This window comes from Diprion similis, chromosome 10, assembly GCF_021155765.1.
Source record: "Diprion similis isolate iyDipSimi1 chromosome 10, iyDipSimi1.1, whole genome shotgun sequence".
NCBI lineage: Eukaryota > Metazoa > Arthropoda > Insecta > Hymenoptera > Diprionidae > Diprion > Diprion similis.
The window spans coordinates 4,447,237-4,468,430 of NC_060114.1; the positions used below are offsets into that span (position 1 = coordinate 4,447,237).

The 21,194-nt window shown below is 36.9% G+C and overlaps 1 protein-coding gene across 3 annotated transcripts in view; it reads right to left on the bottom strand.

The window, feature by feature from the left end:
* Window positions 1–2,642: 2,642 nt before the first annotated feature.
* The window catches only part of LOC124411280 (neurofilament heavy polypeptide-like), a 37,095-nt gene continuing 18,543 nt past the window's right edge, over window positions 2,643–21,194 (bottom strand). Inside the window, exons 6-10 of one of the 3 annotated variants that reach the window (XR_006929662.1) lie at window positions 14,295–15,212; window positions 12,778–12,981; window positions 11,152–11,227; window positions 9,748–9,822; window positions 5,269–5,408 (exon numbers count right to left, since the gene is read on the bottom strand). Coding sequence is in view for 2 of the 3 variants with exons in the window: in XM_046890334.1 (XP_046746290.1) it covers window positions 3,598–5,408; window positions 11,152–11,227; window positions 12,778–12,981; window positions 14,295–15,212 (3,009 nt within the window). In the remaining variant the exon portion in view is untranslated. Of the gene's footprint in view, window positions 5,409–9,747; window positions 9,823–11,151; window positions 11,228–12,777; window positions 12,982–14,294; window positions 15,213–21,194 lie in introns of all 3 variants that reach the window. The other 2 variants (XM_046890334.1, XM_046890336.1) reach the window with 2 other exon arrangements.

Genomic DNA, 21,194 nt, shown 5'->3' on the forward strand with positions numbered 1-21,194 from the left:
TTTTGGCGAAAATTTCGACGACTTTTAAAAGTGCTGCAATCGATTCGATGAGGCGGTATTCCAACGTAATTTCGCGAGAGTAATCGATTGAGCGCAGTCCCAATACACTGCGAGCGATAGCTGAAAAGTTACGGCCGAAAAACTCGTGATTATCGTCGTGATTTCTCTGCTGCTAGTCCCACGCTCTTTTTGATGTGTTTTCTGAGTTCCTGGTGGTCGAATTACCTTAGAGATGGTCATACAAATCGATTCCAAGACGAGAAATTTTCGGCTCTGAAAATGACCAAAAAAGTAAGGCTAACCCCTTTGGATTTCTCGCGAAAATTCTGACGATTCCGAAAAGTGCTGCAATAAATCTTTTGAGGCGCTAGTCCGACGTAATTTTGCGAGAGGAATTGATTAAGCGCAGTCTCGAAACGCTTTGAGCAACGGATCAAAAGTCACAGCCGAAAAATGAAAGATTTCTCTAGTGATTCCTCTACTCTTGGCCTTCCCTGGTGAAGGTTTCGGATAGAAAGTCAATCCGGCTCAATCTGAATTTGTCCTAGCGAATGCTAAATTTGTCTTCACCCCAATAGGAGATCATCCGTATTAATACGAAGCAGCTCTTTAATCCACTTCAATCTGTTTATCAACTTCACTCCTTTTCAAGCCGTACGTTCTATCCGAACGAAGGTGACACAAATCCGAAGCATACTTCATTGCTTATATTAATATTGCTTATAATTCTCAATACTTCTCGTAATGATTATTGTAAACAACATCAATTTATAATCTATAACAGCTAGTTTCAACTAACTTTCGGAGGGCACTATCTAACTATTGCAAGGCTGACGATGACGCAAGCGCAGTAGTTCGAGACACCACTTCGAATAGCTGGAACTCTGAAGTTTCTAATCAATTCGCCCGCCACATGGTATTACCTTATCATGAAAGAAACTGGTTGCGAAGATTTACTTAAAGAGTCATAGCCCGCATACAGAAGGAATTCATTCAGCTTTTCAACAATGATTTATTCGAGATTGGTAAGGGATCCCTTTGCACCAGTGACCAGAAAAGACCAAACTTCTGCCAATCCCGGCGACAAAAAAGTAGGGCGTGATCTCGAAACCAACAAGTCAATACCAAAAGCGCCACTACTTGCAACGCTGATATTCGGTAAGATGTTCGGGACTTATGAGTAACCATGGTTACATGGTCAGCTTTTGTTTCAACGAATTTTTCTTAGTGTTCTTTAAATCTACTTGACTTTTCACGCGTGTTAAATTCTGGCTAGATCCAAAACCATGCATTTTCCCAGGAGACGAATAAATATACAGAAATTACTTACCATGTTACACGGACAGAGCTTTTTTCGATCAGCTAGAGATTGATAATTATTCAAAATCGTGCAGTTTATATACACAGGTTATCACAATAATCAGCTTGACACGTTATGAGTTGTTTGGTTTATGTAGTACAATTTTTCTGTAAACTTTCCGCCGATGAGGAGATGGAAATTGATACCCTAAAAATAACACGCGTATAACTTACGATTTTTACAACAACGCGTTCAACTGTAGTCTGCATGTTATAACTGTTATAACGACACTGAAGCGACACAATGGATTATATAGTCCGCAGACATTGTACGTGATACCAACTTTTTACAACTTTCATTTATAATGTCATGTATATTATATTGACAAGCTGTTTGTCAATATTTGAACGTTACATCCATAGCTCAACTTTTTTTTAGAGGTGTTCTTTTCTTCACGAACGTTGTAGATATTCACATGCCGAACGTATCAAGTCGATTATTTACATCAAACTTTCAGCATTTTAGAAAAAATCAATTAACTAATATATGCTCCGAAAATAATTGAAATGCCAGCGCGGTTGCTTTGCAAGAAATTTTCGTTAAAATGTGACAAACGAATGAAAATTAAGTCATGGAGTCAAGACTAAGGCTAACCTCTTTTCTTAGCTCATGTCGTTTTTCCATTGTGAATTAGATGAGTACATTTGATGCAATACCAATAGTTGGATTTTACAAAAGTTTTGCTGCCAATTTGTGCAATAACTAATACAATTGTGCCAATAGAATAGGAACACATTTCAAAAGTCAGGCTATTTGACTTGTTGAGGACTTGTTTTATTATATTCAAAACGAGTGCATTTTTCTGTACTAATCCTATCAACACAGTTTACAATGGTAAGCAGGAATATTCTGAATTTGCAATTACGCAATGGTAAAATGGAAATATCATTTTTTATTGAATGGCCCGCTAATAAAACGAAAAAATTATCCAAATTTTACAAATTCATTAATTCTCTAACAAATTTATAACGTTGACGTTTTTATGTAAAATACTCTGTAAGTGAACACTCGCGTTAATATAATATTATGTTAACCATATCACTCTAGCTTCAATTTTGGTTTAGGCACAACTATAAAGCTCATCTCACTTAATAAATTGATTTATATTACTATAGATCGACGCATTTATGCCAAAGTTTTTATCAAAAACAAAAGTCAATCGAAGCCTACTTTATATTTTAAAACACCACTCAGAAGATTGATATGCCAGTTCAATAGTGGACGTACGAGCAATCAATATAGCAATATCGATACAAAGCCGAGAAGAAAAAAAATTCTGAAATTGCGTCAAAATAACATGTATTCAATAAATGTAATGCATCAGGGTTATAAATTTTTGTTACATAAAACATGATGATCGTCGTGCTCAACGTTTTTTAAGTTGGTGCGTGAAGAATAACGAAGTCACATAACGTGGGCGATAGCATTTGGAAACTATATATGGATCATTAGCAATGACAGGAGTCTTCAAATGAATTCTTCTGACAGTACTGGATATCAACCGTCGTAATTTTGACAAGTCAGAATTGAAAATCATGCAAGAACCTCATCTCACGGTCCTGTCTTCAAAATCTATACATGATCTAAAATAAGGGGTTAATGAAAATATCAAACAACGATACTATCTTAGAGCTTGTACACAGATTTAAATAGAAACTGAATCTGATATGCAAAAAACATTCACTAGATTATAAATATATATATATATATAGTTAATAAAAAAATAGTAATTGTAGAGATATATAACTCGAGTAGATACTATAGCTAAAAAATGCTCAGATAAAAGTGTGGTAATACAGAAAAGCAAACGCTACCTTCATTATAGGTTATATGATAGATAAACGTGAAAGTGTTTCGTTTAAATGACAGAAAAAAGAAGAGAAAAAAATTATATAATCATGATGTATAAATAATGATACGGCGGTTTTTAACACCGCAATGCGATAATGCAACAGTTGCTAGAGAAATATACATTATACCAAATACCTGATAATTGCAATATGATACAGAAAATCGCTGAATGGAAGACACTAAATCCAAAAACATGAAAGGAAATGACTGATAAAGTGAAATATGCGTATCTCTAAAATCTGCTGTGTTGAAAAATTATTCGAATTCTGAACACTGCGGAGCAACCTAATAGTAATAGTAATAATAATAATAATAATAATAACAACAGCAACAATAAAAATAGTTATAATATTAATGATTATTGTCGATTCGCTGCCCTCGTCACATTATGATTTAGACTCGGAGGGTTTCGCTGCTTCTTCAGCCGCAGGGCTTTTGCCGCTCGTCGTTGTCGTTTTCGTCGTTGTCGTTATCGTAGTCTTGGTTTTCCGTCTCGGCGGAACCGGAACGTCGCTGACAGGTGGTGTATCCGGTATCGAAGCATCCACCTCGAGGGATTCCGACGGTTTCACGACCTTCTTCACCACTTTCACCGTCTTCTTTGGCTTCTCAGTTGCAGCGCTAGAAGTTTCTGCGCCATCATCAGTTTCCTCCTTCGGCTTCTTCACGATCTTCTTTACCACCTTCTTGACTACCTTCTTTCCCACAGTTTCACTGCCCGCCCCTCCTTCGGCGCTCTCGACATCCACAGGCACCTTCTTGACAACTTTTTTCACTACCTTCTTGACCGTCTTCAGAGGCTGATCCTCCAGGCCTTCCACAGCACCAATTGGCGGACTGTTTGGGGGCGTTGCTTCGGTCACAATCGGTGTTGTCGGGATCCTCGAATCCTTTGTTCTGATCGGTCGAACAGGGACCGTTGTGCTTGGCGAATCGGGTGGCGTGAGTGAGGCAGATTTCGAAGACTCTTCTCCGGAGGTTTCAGCCTCCTTCGGAGCAGCCACGGGTTCGATTTGTGCCGGTGCAGGAATTTTCGGTTCTGGTATCGCAGCAGGAATTTCCGGTTCTGGTATCTGAGCAGGAATTTCCGGTTGTGGTATCTGAGCAGGAATTTCCAGCGGAGTTATCGCAGAGCCGATGCCGTTGCGAATCGAATTTCCCGCTGCCTTTAACTCTTCGTCGGTTTTTGCTTCCGCCACAGTTTCCGACACAGCAGTCGCCGTTTCAAGTACTGGTGCAACGAAAGATGAAATCGCCTCTTCGCTTACCGGACTCTGATCTTCCGACACCGATTCCTTTGGCTCGGATTGCAGCACAGACTCCGCGACTTGAATCGGAACCGAGCTGCTGTCTAGAATAAGTTCAGACAGCTCGCTCGTGGCGCCCTCTGGACTTAGTTCGGTTTCAGGTACTAAACTTTTACCCGAAACGGCTACTGCTTTGGATTCGGTTGTTTCTACTTTCAAGACCGCTGAAGGCTCTTTTACAACGCTTTTCGGGACTTCTGGGAAAGGACTGACAACTTCCTTGAGCTTCGTTTCACTGATGGGATCAGTTTCTTCGCTTGCATCCGGTGAAACTGGATAAGGTTTAGGGGCTTCGCTGATAACTGTTTCCGAATTTGATGGTAATACCGGTTCAATGTTCGAAAATGGTTCAATTTCCGATACAGCTGAAGAAGGTTGAATTACTTCACCAGCAGTCTTTTTTTCTGCAGGTGATTGGCCCTCGGAAGGAACTGAAGAAGGTTGAATCAAGATTTTACTGGCAGCTGTTTCAGGCTTCGATAATTTCGGTTCAACCGTTGCAGTTGACTCGACTTCTGGTAAAGCTGGAGAAGTTTGAAGTACTTTGGTAACCGTTTTTTCTTCCAGTGATTCCGTTTCTGCACTTTCGGGTAACAAGACTTTCGTCGAAACTGGAGATGACTGAAACGCTTGAGTAGCGACGGGTGGTTCTTCGGCAGCGGATTCTGTTGGGATTTTTTTTTCTGGTGGGGATTTTTCCTCGACAGATTTTGCCTCGAGGTCGGGTTCAACGGGTTTTGGTTCTTCTGGGAGTTTTGGCTCGTCTCGTACGGTCGAAAGTTCAACGATCGGCTCGCTTTTCAAAAATTCGATTACGTCGTTCTTATGAACCGTCGCTACTGATTCTTCGGACAGAATAGAAGGGGAAGAGACGTCCGTTGTTATGCAAGCTGTATGTTTGTACAAACAGAAAGACAATGAGTGCAATAAAAGTGCGCCGGTGGAGTGCTGGTATTTTGTATGCAGAAATAGATGCGTGTAAATGTGTGCACGTGGAGGAACAGAAATAGTTATACTGTTATGTCTACTATTGTTAATTCACTACGAATAGCGCTGCGATCAGAAACGACGAAACTTGCCTGACTGAGAGACTGACTGCGCATGCGCAAAATGATCGAAATCTATTGGTCAGCAATATCGTACCGCAGCGATATTTTCATCTGCAAATCCAGGGGAGCCAACTTACTCGGTACGAGAATTGAGCTGTTAAATCTGCCGAGTCATGTCAGGAATTGAAATTATGTCATTACAATTACTCATCAGTAAGCAATAAAACTTTGTAAAGCCTTCCCAAATCAATATATCGACTATTTTCAGATCTACTTAACCCCAAAACAATCAAAGTCTAGTTGACCTCTTTAAGCCACGTTTTCCAGTTGAATCTTGAGATGGCCCAGCCTGTATGAAAAAATGAGAAACTCACGCATTCGCAGTCAGACGCTCCATCTACTAAATTTCGCCATTTTGTCTCAGTACAGCACCCAAGCAATTACGGTGAATTTAACTGATCGAGCAGCTAGGTCTGTCAGACACCATCTGCAAGTCTTACTATTCTAGAATACAAACCTACATTTTAAGCTAAAGATATGAAAAATTAAAAGCACGAGTGACACGGACTAGATTTTCGGATAACAGTAAGAAAACTAATTTTCGTTTTATACCCAGAACCATATTTCTTGGATATCGTGATAAATGAAAATAGTTAAGAGTGTATTATAGTAGTGCTGTGCTCATAATTTGAATTGTGCCATTATATTTCTGCAGACAAAATGTTCGTTAGTACTGAGTGCTATCTACGATCTAGGTGTCAGAACAATTTAAACTACACATTATACGAAATTGTATATGTAAAAATTTTCTATGTGAATATGTAATATCATCAGTTTTGGGTAATACGATAACTCTGTGTATGCATTAAAATTGACTGCCGCGAACTCGGTCGGTAAATATCGAACAAATGAACGAGTTTTTATTGAAAATGCTAAATGGGTAATAGAATAGCTTCTCAATAATAGATTCATGCACAGTGAAGGTTTGATAACATCATACTCTGCAACGAGAACACTTTCTTTGAAATCCCGAGGTTTCTCTATCTCTCCTACACTTTCTATTTTTTTTTTTTTTATAAAAAGCTTTTACACGAAACGTATAGGAATGTCAATTTTAACAGGTGTTATGATAAATCAGTCTGTTCATGTTGCGAGTGCAGCAAAACCTTATTATAAAGCACATTCAGCCAGAGATTCTATAATAAAGTTTAAAAAGTGCGAAGACTTTGTTCAGTTTTGGACTAGATATGGTGGCCAAATATATGATTTTTAGTCTTAAATATGAGTTACTTCCATGAAAGAATGGAAAAGTAAAAATAAAATATTCTTCAAGAACAAAAACACCGTAAAATTGGAAAATAGTGATTTTTTCCAAATGTTTGGTTACGCTAATAGTTTTCGAGATTATACGCTCACAGAATGTTTTATCATGTTTTACTAGAAAAACTGGCCGTATACAGGATGAGGAACCACCTAAATCATTCGCTAGGGGTGAGCAAAAGAAAAATGATCATGGTACCTCAAGGTCAAATCCAAGGTCACCATTTAATTCCTTGTTGAAAATTACGTAAGAATTGACCGTGGTCGTTTTTTTTTTTTGGCCACCCCTAGCGAATTATTTAGGTGTTTTCATACTTTTTCCACATTCAGTATATAACACACCTGATTGTAAGAAGTCTTTGGAAAGAACTTGTTGTTAAACAATTTTGTACAGCTCTCAATTCGTTTTTTGGAATACAAGTGCACCTCATTTAATCCGTGTAGTCCAAATGCGCATGTATTACTGTTTCACTTCTTTAGAAACTTCTTAAACCATCATAAATTGCAAAGAAATTCCCTCCGTTATTCTGACGTTGTCAAACCGCGTCTGTGTATGCATTAGAATCAGTATCTCTGGGAATACATTTTTCGATACAAATGCGATACAAATATGAAATTTGTGGCCCGAATCAGTAATCAGTATTAAAAGCAGTATGATAGCAGAATTTCTCAAAACTACATAGCTGAATTGCAGCTGTATTGTATAGTTTGAAAATTGTTAATCAAGCGATCTGTGCATGAATAATTGATGGTTGTTAAGGAAAAACATTTCTACGACTAATTGTAAGAAATATATCCACATACCGCATGTAGTCTCATGCTATAATTATTGAACTGTTATTCGCTATGTGGCATTAAATAAAACTCATATGGTTGACCACAAAAATTTTCTGTAATTATTATTGCCATAAACTTAACAAAGGCGAGTATTTCATGATTAAATATTTCTCGTTTTAGACACTTAGCCCGGTTATTGAGCACTCTGCCATCTCTTCTCTGTTTTATCTACTTGTCTTAATTAACCAATTCGTTGCCAGATTGAAAAAACGTCCGATCTAGAGCCAGGACTCTTAACTCCCAGTCTCAAACTACTGCCAATTATTAATTTTTGCCAATGCACATAGCGAATAATCAGCAATTAGTACAATATTAATAAACCATCTTCCAAGTTCTGAGAGCCTGATCAATAACAATAGACGTTCTCTTAAAAGGACCACCGATTCAAGGGTTCAAAATGTGAACCCCTGGCCCATCGCAGTGATTTTTATAAGTATAATATGAATTGGTTAATAAATGCAGAGTGAGCCAAAACGTTATTGTGGAATTTAAGGTCTTCTGCATCTGAGGATAGTTTCAGTGTACATGTGATTTTTTAATTCTTTTCAATTAATTTTATTTTATCGAAGACTTTATCCTAGTTAGAAGCAGAAGTATCCGAACCCCGTGAAAACTTGTTTGGCCATAGAACGGAAGTGTAAACAGGTTTAATGATAATAACAGTGCTGGTAGCAGTCAATCAAGAAGTCGCAGCCAATTAATATAAAATTTTGCATTGACGGCGGCCATTGAATTACACCGGTTAGGAAATTTGGTTTTTTTGGTACCTGGAGTACAAATCGTATTTGCTTGATGTTTACGTCTTTAAAAACGGAAACGGTATCCACGCTTTGCTCTAATTTTATTGTTCTGTTATTAGTCAATTTCGGGTACATAGTCAAAAGTAATCGTGTAAGAAACACCATACATATTATACATATATATAATCATAAGTATGTACGAGCCATAAAGAACAGTAACTATTTTTTCAAAAAGTCACGAAAGTTGATAATTATGCTGTTACATACAAGCTATAAAACAATTTATAACTATAATCTTGAATCTTGATAACCGTATAAATGCATATTAAAAAGTTGACTTTTAATACCGACCAATTTCATTGGTATAGAACAAATTGCGAAAAAAGAAGATACAAATGTTTAATAAACAAAAAACGTTATTTACTCTTTTGCTCACTGATCGAAAATATTGCAATTAACTAAAAATTGAATATCATTTTATTTCCATACTAACAATAGGAGTTCACAAATCCAAAGATTCATTTTTTATTTCCAAGAATAACCTTGCAAATGTTGATTCTTAAATGAAGTTCACAGAACTGTGGAAACAAATATTTTATTTTTCAACAACTGTGCTAATTAATATAAATTAACTTTAACGTTAACTACGAGAACGGACTGATTTGAACACTGATGAATTTCACTTTGCTTGCTTTACATAAAAACATTAGAATCCTTGAACTTGAGGAGAAAACTTGACGCTGGTTTTAACAATAAACCCAAAAAAGTAACTAAATCATGATTTCATGGGAAAATTTACGACAGTCGATTTTTGAAGGGGGCAATTGGGTAAAATTTTGGACTAAAATCGGATTTTTAACTCTTATACGATTTAAAAAAGTTGTATAAAAAAATCCATCCACAACTTTTTAGGTTACTTCCTAAAAGTTTGTACTTCCTGGGATGAAAGTATATACGCAAGAGACTTTTCGAACAAGATTCTACCCATCGCTGTGAAAAATTCCTTGCGCATAAGATTTCATTGCAGAAGATTAAAACTTTTTTTCAAGGTTTATACTACCATAATGTACAAACCGGTGGAAAGATTTTTTGATACGATTTCTAGTAACGATTTTCAAAATTTCACCAAAGTCTCCCCTTAAACAGCATCAGAATTGAAAGTGGCTGGAACAAAGGGAAGGACTGACTCGCTACCAGCCCTGCGATGGTCGAAAATATGTGGTGAATTAGAACACGAGTATCGGGTGTGAGTCGTGAGTGTCTGGTCTTCTTTAAATATTTACCCCATCAAAGCAAAACGACAATACAAGACGCAGCAGTGCATGGCGGCGCGGCCTGTTAGTTGCTCTCCTCTGCTCCTGTGTCAAACACTCAAGTTATTACAAAATTAATATGAGAAATACCAAACAATGGCGGATATCACATCACTTATTGTTAGTATAATATTCGTACTTATACCGTGTGTCGATAAGGAAAGTACGGACCTTATGCGCGTGCGTTAAGTCGTTCGAATTTTATTGGCCGACGGTAACCGCCTGATTAAGCAGCTGACGCAATACCAATAGCGACTATCAGAAAATTCCCTAGGAACCGATCGTTAGCCGTGGGCTCCAAGGGACATTTTCGAACAGTCGTGATTGGTATTGCATCAGCTGCTGAATCAGGCGGTAACTGTAGGCCAATAAAATTCGAACGACTTGACGCACGCGCATAAGGTGCGCACTTTCCTCATGGACACACGGTATATACGGAGACGTTCCAAACCATTTCAACTTGGCCGTAAACTTTTTCTTTTCTTTACGAACGTAATTCGTTCGAAAGGTTTCATCGATTTGATTGAAACTCGGGAGAGAAATCAAGTATTGGGTGGAGATAATTCATGAAATTTTCCGAGCTTCGACCGATTCTGGTTACCGAATGATAAAGTTTTAGTAAAGAATGTACCGTATAAACTTGATTAAAATTATAGTTGAAATGGTCTGGAACTTGATGTCTTAACATTCTACCAGAAGAACCAACCAAAATCCCAAAAATGGACCAATTGCAGCTGCTTGCGTGTTTTCACCTTTGCGTCATGAAAATATAGACATGAATTGTCAGGAAAGTACACTGTCATTTAACGCACAACTAGGCCACAAACAAGCGGTTGCAATTTCTGATATATGTGTGGAAAAACACGCCGTGCATTCTTTACGTCAGCATGAAAGACCAATCAGAATTAAAAGAACTCTTTTCCACGAAACGTTATGCGATAAGCTTGTGAAACAAAGAAAAAACTAGAAAATAAATAGTCAAGATGATAAACGCGTTGTATATAAAGGAAAAGACCTTGTTACTAATTACATAGCTTAATGATACTTGAGCAGAATCCTCGAATTTTCGATATCATTTTATACCTACAGGTATGGTTTTCTGGTATGCTGGTATATGAATAATCATTCATCCCTATAAACTGTAAATACGGTTTAAAGAAATCAGAAGCAAACTCTACTGATTTGTCGAAAAATGACAAGATCGCTACAAAATTTCAGAAACGAGATATTTTGAAGTAGTCTGTACAAAGGAAATTGTGAGAGAGGCAAATCGGGAATCCCTTTGATCCCCCCACAGTGAACATAAATAAGTGATTGAATCATCGTTCATTATCAATTCCGCTTTCATGATTCTGTCACACTAATTCAACTTACCGGCTGTTGAACTTGATGTAGCTGCCGGTGTCAAGGATGGGAGAACAGGAGACTTGATTTCAACATTTTCTGTCTCCTATAACAGTAGAAAAATGAATCAGGTAAAACTTAGTGACTTGTCTGAAATTGCTGTATTTTTCAAAATTTCATCTTTCATAGCCACTGTGTATTTGGACAGCATCAACCAAATTCAAAAACTTTTGCTTAGGCATATCTTTCGACAAACTTTGATTACATTTTAACTTGCAAAATCAAAAAATGTTGTATATATGTAATGATAAATGTTTCCTGATGTGTAATAGAAATGATTCTGAAAAAATAAGAGATGATTATTTGTGAAATAGTATTCGGACGATCTCTGGAATTATCTAAGCTGATCAAAATAAGTCCAAAAGCATCAGTATCGGATCAAAACACCAGAGTTCAAACAGTTTAACCGTACTAATCATGATACCTTTCTGAAATTGTCGATATCTTAGCTTGTGTCATTCCTATGACATAGTAAGGACGTTGTTTTATCCATGCTCACCAACATTGGGGTAAATAGCATTTCTAGAGATTATTGAAATGGAGTTTTCTCTTTTCCTAACTTTTAGGGTCATGAAAATGCTGAGATACTCTATAAGCTACATAAAACAGGGTTCTCTTGGGAAGTGTAAAGTGCGAAACTCACACGAGTCAAGAAGTCCCTATACGCGCACGTGTTTCAAATCCAATTTTCTGTGCTACCTCTTGTCATAAACGAAAATATTGCCTAGTTTTTGTAAGCACTACTATTTACGGTGCTTATAAAGAAGCGTCGTACACCTCGAAAACGCGGGGAAGCAGAACTCCTATACCGCTCAAGCGATCAAAGTGAAACTTGGGCAATTAATGCCTTATTTTGGTAAAAAGTGGAGCGTCTTTTTACTTTTTCAAAATTTGGAAAAAAACCGGTATGATGCCACTCGGCGGTGATGAAACACACATTTTGAGCCCAGTCCCAGGAAATTTTATGGTGAAATGCCGAAATGGCAGCTGATATGGTTTTCGATTACGAAGAACACCGAAATCTCATTTTGGCGCCTTTTTCTACCGACTTTTCATGCCTGCCGGTAATTTTTTACCGACATTACACGCATACATTACCGACATGCGCGTAATGTCGGTAACAAATGTCGCCAAAATGAGATTTCGGTGTTCTTCGTAATCGAAAACTAGATCAGCTGCCATTTCGTCATTTCACTATCAAATCTCATGGGACTGGGCTCAAAATGTGTATTTTATCACCGCCGAGTGGCATCATACCGGATAGTTCGATCCATTCAGTGCAACTGTGAAAATTTGGCCAATTTCTGTAGGTGGTAACCAATCTGTAAAATTGTTTTCAAAATTTTGAAAAAGTAAAAAGACGCTCCACTTTTTGCCAAAATAAGGCATTAACTGCCCAAGTTTCACTCTGATCGCTTGAGCGGTATAGGAGTTTTGCATCCCCGCGTTTTCGAGGTGTACAACGGGTCTTTATAAGCAACTTAAAAACTACAAAGTAGTCGAGTTGTCGACAAGAGTGGCGGTGAAATAAAATTGCGATTTAGACAGTAAGTTCATGGTTTGCCATAGAGCAGTTATTAATATCCCCCGTCATACCTTAGGGGGAGATGGCAGGCGTTCCAGAGGTTGACTTATGGTATTGAGAATCTTCTTCCAGATGTTGTCGAAGCTGTCACGCCCCATATAATCGATTTGACCTTGTTCCCAGCCTTGCCTTCTCATGTGCTCCTCAAGTGCCACTTGTTCAGCGCTCCTTGGTTCTCCCAAAGTCATCTTTGCCAACGCTCCGGCAATTCCAGCCTACAGAAGATCAAAAATGCAGACGTATTTTTAAATTCAACAATCTTGTAGGAAAAATGGGAAATATGAATCCCCAAATGGTGGCTGAAGGGTATAAATACCAAAATATTGATGTTATAATGCAGATTTTCGGTTCAGATGGAGCATGCTCGTTAAAATTAGGTAGAATCATGGATGATTGTGAGTTCTCAATATTAAACCAAAGCCATCGGTCTTTGGTCAGCCATTTTGGTCACTAATATTCTCACAATTTGCTCCAAATCTGTTAATGAGATGGCATCATTTTCTATAAGGTGGAAAATTTAGACTCGAGAAATAATTTTGATTTTCAATTTCATTTGCGTATACATAGAGAGGAACACGATAATAGATTATGAATGTAAAGTGTTGAAAGAAATATATGAATTATAAGTGTAATGTAAATTCGGTAGCATGTTGCACATACAACAAAATTATTCACGAACACCATGCTACAGCCAATTTTTTTCATGCAATCTATGATTTAAACTTAAAATATGATAGTTTAGCGTACAAAATACACGTAGAACGATTATTAGGTTGTACTACATGAAACTCTGACGTCTGCAGCTTTGTTCACAGAATTTTCATTGGCTACTAGTTCAGGACCAATTAACCTGATCAAAAATCTGCCAGTTTTTTTTTTTTTTTCAACGAAGATATGAATCAACTTCTCATGCTGCAAATACGCCCAATGCATAATATCAACAGATCGTTTCACCATACTAGTATATATAGTAAATGATACATTGTACTTACGAAACGTTAGATTGTTTCGTTTGGAAGCAAAATTCTTTTTTGTTTTACCGAAATATCTTGTACACAGTAGAAGTGATATCTCTAGATTCTAAAATTAAAAGGTATCTCTAAGAATCACAAATTTTTTCATTCTGACAACATGGTGGAGATGTAATTTTTTTAAATTCTCACCACTCATTGTCCGCCACATTCAATGATACAAACTTGATCTTGCGAGCAATTTGTAGAAAATACCTCAAAGATAAATTTTTACACAAAATTAATTGGGATGATATTAACTATAAATTATTTGCTCAATACACACTTTTGACGACAATGTAATTATCAAAAAAATTAGGCTCAGTGGTCTTCGAATCCTGGAAGTATCCTTTCGAAATTGAATTTCAGAGGTATCCTTTCTTCAAGATTCTTTTTCTCTAAGTATGTACAAGTTTAGTCGGGTGAGGATAAAAAATGAAACGTTATTACCAAACGAAACCCCCTAACATATAGACATACGTAATAGAAAAACATTTTATATGACAATAATTACTTACGTCATCGACCGCTAGATGCCTCTGATTGTTTACGGATTGTTCATAGTGCTGGGCTACATTGTGCGGAGGATCTGTACAAGGCTCATGACTAGAGGAAAATTCGGATTGGGAATGTGGAGTGGCATCAATACGTCCAGGTTCCCGTACGGAGTAAAAATTTTCGAGCCTGTTATTTGTTTGCTCATCCCTAACCGAATCATTCGACTCTTCAGGGTCTTGCGTGAAATAATGACCTCCGTGCAAACGATCGTCGATATTTTCACGGCTTGTTTGCTCTCTGAAATGTTCAGAATGTTCAGTCTGATTCTCCCGCCATATTTCAATATTAACGGCTTCAAAATTTTCCGGTACTCTAGAATCCCCGGTATTTTGAAGAAAAGTTTCCCCGTTTAAGTTAGGTTTGTGATACTCCTCTGTGAATTGTTTTTGAAAATGCTGATAAACATTCTCACTCTGCTGAGGATTATTATAATTCTGATTCCGGTTCTCGTTCACGCTCTCGTGAAAGTCGCGATGTCCCGACGATAAACTGGACGCGTCAAGGCTTACCGACGGAGTCGTTTGTTGGTGATTATCTGCCGATAGTCTGACGTGACTCTGAAGTTGCTGCGAACTCTGATTGTCATTGAACTCGTGTGGACCGGTATTGTAATACTGCAGAGTGTGATCTCTTTGCTGATGATAGACCGGATTTTCCGGTGGAGTGTAATTCGGTATATACTGTTCCCAGGGGTCGTTGAATTCGGAAAAATCTGCCGGCTTCGCGAGCTCATCTTCATACTCGTAATTCGATTTTCGTGATTCTGATCTGTACCAGTGACTTTGACTCGATTCGTTGCGGATCGGATACCAAGGAACGGACGTGCTGGGTAAAGGAGGAGTGAATCTGTGCCAAATTGATGCCAATGTGCTCCTGGCCTACGCAAGCGTCATGTCATGCCAAAACAGAAAAAAAATACACACTCGGCTGGTTAGTCGTCCACTATAAAATGCAGTGTCCATTTTCGAGCAGTACTGTACCAGAATCTGTGTCGATCTATTACATTTAAGTTCAATTAGGGCTGTGCGATTAATCGATCTATCGTATACTTCGATTAATCGATTGATCAAAAATACCGGATAATTGACTAAGCGGCTGTAGGAATTAATCGTTTATTCTATTAATCGATCAATCGATCAATTGATCCTTCCGACGCATGGATTGATTCGAGATTTTTTCGATTAATCGAATTATCGATCCTTTCAATTTACCATTTTTTCAATCAATCGATTAAATGACCTTTTCAATTCATAGTTTTGCAATTAATGGGCGAATCCGCCCTCTCAATTCAAGATTTTTTTGATTAAACGAATTATCGGCCATCTCAATTAATCGCTCGATGAACTGTTTTCCGATTAATCGAAGTCTACAATCAATCGATCAATCGCACAGACCTAGTTTTGATCTTGTTAAAAACCTGAGGAATTTTTCCGTCAGAAAAGAAACCGAGAGTCTAGTAGCTTTTAAACAGAGGCTAATTGGAACTTGGAGGTTATTATTAGGGTCCAGCTTCTATAAATAGGCTGTAATATTCAAATATATATCATAATATGAAATACTAACACAAGGGTGCGTTCCGATATTAGCTCCCAGTGCTGCCAACAGTCTTTTACCTCTTTTGCGCTGCCGAGTTGGTGAGTTTCTCCGCCTCTATCCTAGGGAGTTTTTAGCGCTACCAGCTAATTTCGGAACGCACACTATGTAACTAATTGAGCTTATGGTGTTGCTCGGTCTGCCATGAAACTGTTTCAACCTTGGACCGCACAAAAGCTACCGGACTCTCAAATTTGATGAGAATATAACTTCTCCCTTAGCATTTAACATTACGAAATTTATATTATTGGTTCTATGAGATTATAAGAAGTTCTGGTACATTACTTTGCACATAAATCATGCACAAGTATGTTTGTAACATAATGTCGAAAAGATAGAATAGGTATACAAAACTTTATAGAAAGTGTGAAAAATCTCTTACGATTAATTGTAATTTCCGTTGTACGTTCTTGTCTAGTATAGAGCTTTATTAATATTTTTACTAAAATTGTGTCAACTTAGAAAAGTTCCATTTGTAATAGAAAATTTTTACTAAGATGACTATTTTAATAAATTGATGAAATTGAAAATGATGTATAGAAAAAAAAAATTCAAGCAGGATACAAAAGTAAGGATAAGAAAAAATCCATGCAACGCTGGGCGTGTCAATAATATCGGAGAAATTCAGATAATTAAAAAACCAGTTATGCCATAATTGGCATGAACTATTTCGAATACGATATTTGACACACTTGTGCATTAACAATAAAAAATAAAACACGCACACGTAAAAATAGACACTGGCAACAAACTAAAAAACGATTATCAGTATTAATTATCTAAACATTCATACTAAAAGCTGTATTCAAAAAACAATACGATTTAGGAGTAAATCATTGATTTTGTCACGCCATTGGAAAAATTTCCACGTGCCAAATTTCAAGTGAGTATCGACTCGCACATTCATCAATTGACATAATTGAACAAATCAAGAAGCCGAAACCTAATTGACCAAAACTGGCAAAGAAAAAAACTCGAATGAAAGTAAACATGGAAAGGGAATCAAGTATTCTCGAAATTATCTATTTAAATTTTACTACAATTCGTTTTTGTATTCACGTTGAATGATAATTTTCAACGGATGAATGAAAAAAAATAATTCTAGATTTGAAGTAACGAACAATAGCATGTGATATTTAAAGGCCCGTCGTTCATATTATTTGTAATTAGTCATTTGAAAGAAAGCGGATTTTTGCTATATAATTAATTCTTGGAAACTACATAAGTGGAAATTTACCTCATTTTACCTAACTGCAAATATTTGTCATCTTTGTTCTTTTTTCGTAATCTTTCTCGAAATATACGATATCAGAATAAATTATATCGATGGTCGGAAATTGTAATATTCCTTGATTAAGTGACATGGGATAATTTTTGATTGGTTCTGACAGTTTTTATGCCAAAGCAATTGTCGAAAAGCGAACCCCTAATTTTTGTTAGATTTTTTTTAACTCTATTGACCTGATATCATTACCAATATGATATAAAAGTATTCACTGCCTTGTGCTTCTCTGAACCTGATACTGAGGCTTTGTCTTTCAAGCACTTTCGAATAAAAAATTTTGAAGTATATCTGAAACATCGCTGATCAAGATGTCAATGAATGTTCTATACGTGAATAACATTGACACAAATTGAGTTATTTTTGGTTAATAGAACAAAAACGAGAAATATAGATGTACATTATAATAATTATAATGATCATTACATGACGAAAACCAAATAAAAGTAGTTCTTAATACAGCTTTTAATATCGTTAAACAAAATACGATTGTATTATCCATGTACAGATTGAGTTTTTTCAGAGGATAAATAATCCGAGGTAAATCAGTCAAGCCGTTTTCGAAATATTGTCGGAAGGAGAAAACATGTCCCCGAGCGAAATGTTCGACGTTATTTTCAATGACAATGCTTGTTGTCAACTGATTCCAACAAAAACAATATTTAAACGAAGCTTGATCTACATTATTTTGAATAAAGCAGCCCCCAATTGAATCGAACTATTGTCTACTCGTACGTAAAAGAATAGACAATAGTTGTTGGTTGGAGAATATTACTTTTCCAACACATGCTTGGAAAGTTAGATTTTTGAAATCAGTGGAACGTGCACAAAGTGCCCCATTTCTAAACAGTGCGGTAAAACGACGCTGGCGCATGTGCTTGGCTAGAATCCTCAATTTTACACACTACGGCTGTTTGACGTACGCACACATTCCGATATACTTCATTTTAAGCACGGACTTTATGCACTGCCAGTGACGTCACTGGGCGAAGTTTAACCGTTTCAGCCTGAAATTTGTGTGCTTAGGTTAGGTTTCATGAAGTCAGGCCCGAGCCTGGATACCTTGATTACCCGTGATCTACTTCTTTTAAGTTATTGTATTACATTCAGTAGCTTCTCGAATCAAACTTTCCTTCGCGAGTGTTGGAGAAAATAGCGTTTCACAGATGCGGATGGGCGATATCTGACTCGAGGGTTTACAGCACTCGCTTTGCAGCTCATGCTGCAAACTTTACATTCACCGGAAATCACCCACTTTCTACACTAGTAACAGAATGTGCTACATTGATTGATTGAAGCTCGAACCCCGAAAAGAACTCACGCTGTACGTATAATTCTACAAATAGTGTGATTAGATAAAACAAAAGAAAAATATACCTTGAACCCCATGCAACGACTGACATTAAGGTGCTTATAAAGATGCGTTGTACACCTCGAAAATGCGGGGATGCAAAACTGCTATACCGCTCAAGCGATCAGAGTGAAACTTGGGCAGTTAATGCCTTATTTTGGCAAAAAGTAGAACGTCTTTTTAATTTTTTAAAATTTGGCAAAAAATTTCACAGATTGGTTGCCATCCGCAGAAATCGTCCAAATTTTCACAGTTGCACTAAAAGGATCGAACTATCCGGTATGATGCCACTCGGCGGTGATGAAACACACATTTTGAACCCAGCCCCATGAGATTTGATGGTGAAATGACGAAATGGCAGCTGATCTGATTTTCGATTACGAAGAATACAAAAATCTCATTTTGGCGATATTTATTACCGACCTTTCACGCATGCCGGTAATTTTTTACCGGCATTACACGCATACATTACCGGCGTGCGCGTAATGTCGGTAACAATGTCACCAAAATGAGATTTCGGTATTCTTCGTAATCGAAAACCAGATCAGCTGCCATTTCGTCATTTTACCATAAAATTTCATGGGCTTGGGCTTAAAATGTGTGTTTCATCACCGCCAAGTGGCATCATACCGGATAGTTCGATCCATTCAGTGCAACTGTGAAAATTTGGCCAATTTCTGCGGGTGGTAACCAATCTGTAAAATTTTTTTCCAAATTTTGAAAAAGTAAACAGACGTTCTACTTTTTGCCAAAATAAGGCATTAACTGCCCAAGTTTCACTCTGATCGCTTGAGCGGTATAGCAGTTTTGCATCCCCGCATTTTCGAGGTGTACAACGCGTCTTCATAAGCACCTTAAGAGGATATAAGTTACAGACCCAATATTAACATTCACCACTAGATTTTCAACAAAATTGGAAACTTCACGGACGTGACAAGGGTTCAAAGTACATTGTACAATCCGAGGCCTAAATCTGTGTATGAACAAGGTAAAATTACAATGTATTGTCAGATTCGAAAACAATATAATATGACACGATGAATATTAGAAAAAAAATCAATCGAAGTGAAAGTGACTTCGCGGATGTCCATTAAATCACTATATTTACAGTGAAAAATTCATAAAGGCCTTTGCATTTCAATATCATGTTCAATAAAATAATCGAAAAGGTCGTAGTCAGTTGACGGAATGCTCTGTTCAAAATCACGGACCCAGAATTTTGTCGAATATCTCCTAAGGGGTGCATCCACAGGGTGTCCAGTTATTTGTGAAAACTTAATTCCCTGAAGATTCCAGGTTTTCCAGACAAGAATCATTATTTACCCAGTTTGTTTTACGTACAATTTTTAAAAAGTCAGGGCTTGGTTCATCACCATTGCCTAAAATTGGAGAGAAATTTTTTTTCTCAACAAATAGCTAAATGTTTATGAACCTAGGATGAAAATTAGTATATTCCAGATACGACACGAAATTCCCTGAGGTTTCCAGGTTTTTTCTAGGGGATATCAAATTCCCTGAAAATTCCCTGATTCCATAATTTCCACGAATACTGGACACCCTGATCCAAATCTTTTTTCACCGCGGCCTTGAATGATTGTCGAGGAATAGATTCCGATGAAAGCATAAAATCACTCAAAATTGACAAAATTTTACGCCATGTGAATCGTAGAATGAAATCTGAGCCTGGGTACCTTTTATGCAAAAAAGAGCATAAGAGCCATAAAATTTTGTCGACTTTGAGTGATTCTATGGAAAAAATGATTTGGATTAACCGTTTTGGAGATATTCGAAAAAATTCTAGGGGAAAGATTCTAGATTTTTCGGAATTTCGATAAAACTTTTCTCGCACTGCTATTATACACTTGAATCGAACATCAGGCCACGCTTCCGTTTCTAATTTTTATCTTTGAGTATGAAATAATACAATCAATCAGAAGAAAATTACTCCAAATTTGTGGCTCCAAATTGAATTACAAATCAGATGTTTTTTCACGAAGTTTTTTTAAACCATTCCAATAAATTTTCAAACATACCAATACATATATGTTTTAATAAATTCAAACTCAATTTTACGATTAATATCTAGAAGTGTAAAATTCGAAACAATGCTTACATTATATGGAAATTGAACCTGCGAATATCGCGTTACTATTAATCATATTTAATGTTTTTCGCACACGTGAATAAAAAATAATTACCAAAACTACACTAATTTCTGAATTAACCGATTAAACAGTAATCATTGTGAGCTGAACTTTGTATCTAGTATTCCGGAAAATTAAGCAGGTGAAGAATCAACATTTCTTAAGTCTCTTGTGTGAAAACGAGATGCAAATTCTAGTGGAACTCGATATCGAGTTGAACATTGAATCTGGAATAGAGACAGAAATACTCGGCCACTAGATTGATTTATTTGTAAATCCGAGTGCCTGAGAAATCCCGACATAACGTATCTAATAATACGAATCCGTGGGTGTAATGGATAATTCGATGTAACAGCAGCTGCGTGCATGTGTGAATAAAATCAAACTTTTTTGTCAACATTGTGAAAGAAACAAAAAATCGAAACAAAGATGTCAAAATAACGGTTTCGAAACTATACTTGTATAACAAAAAAAAAAAAAAAATCAAACC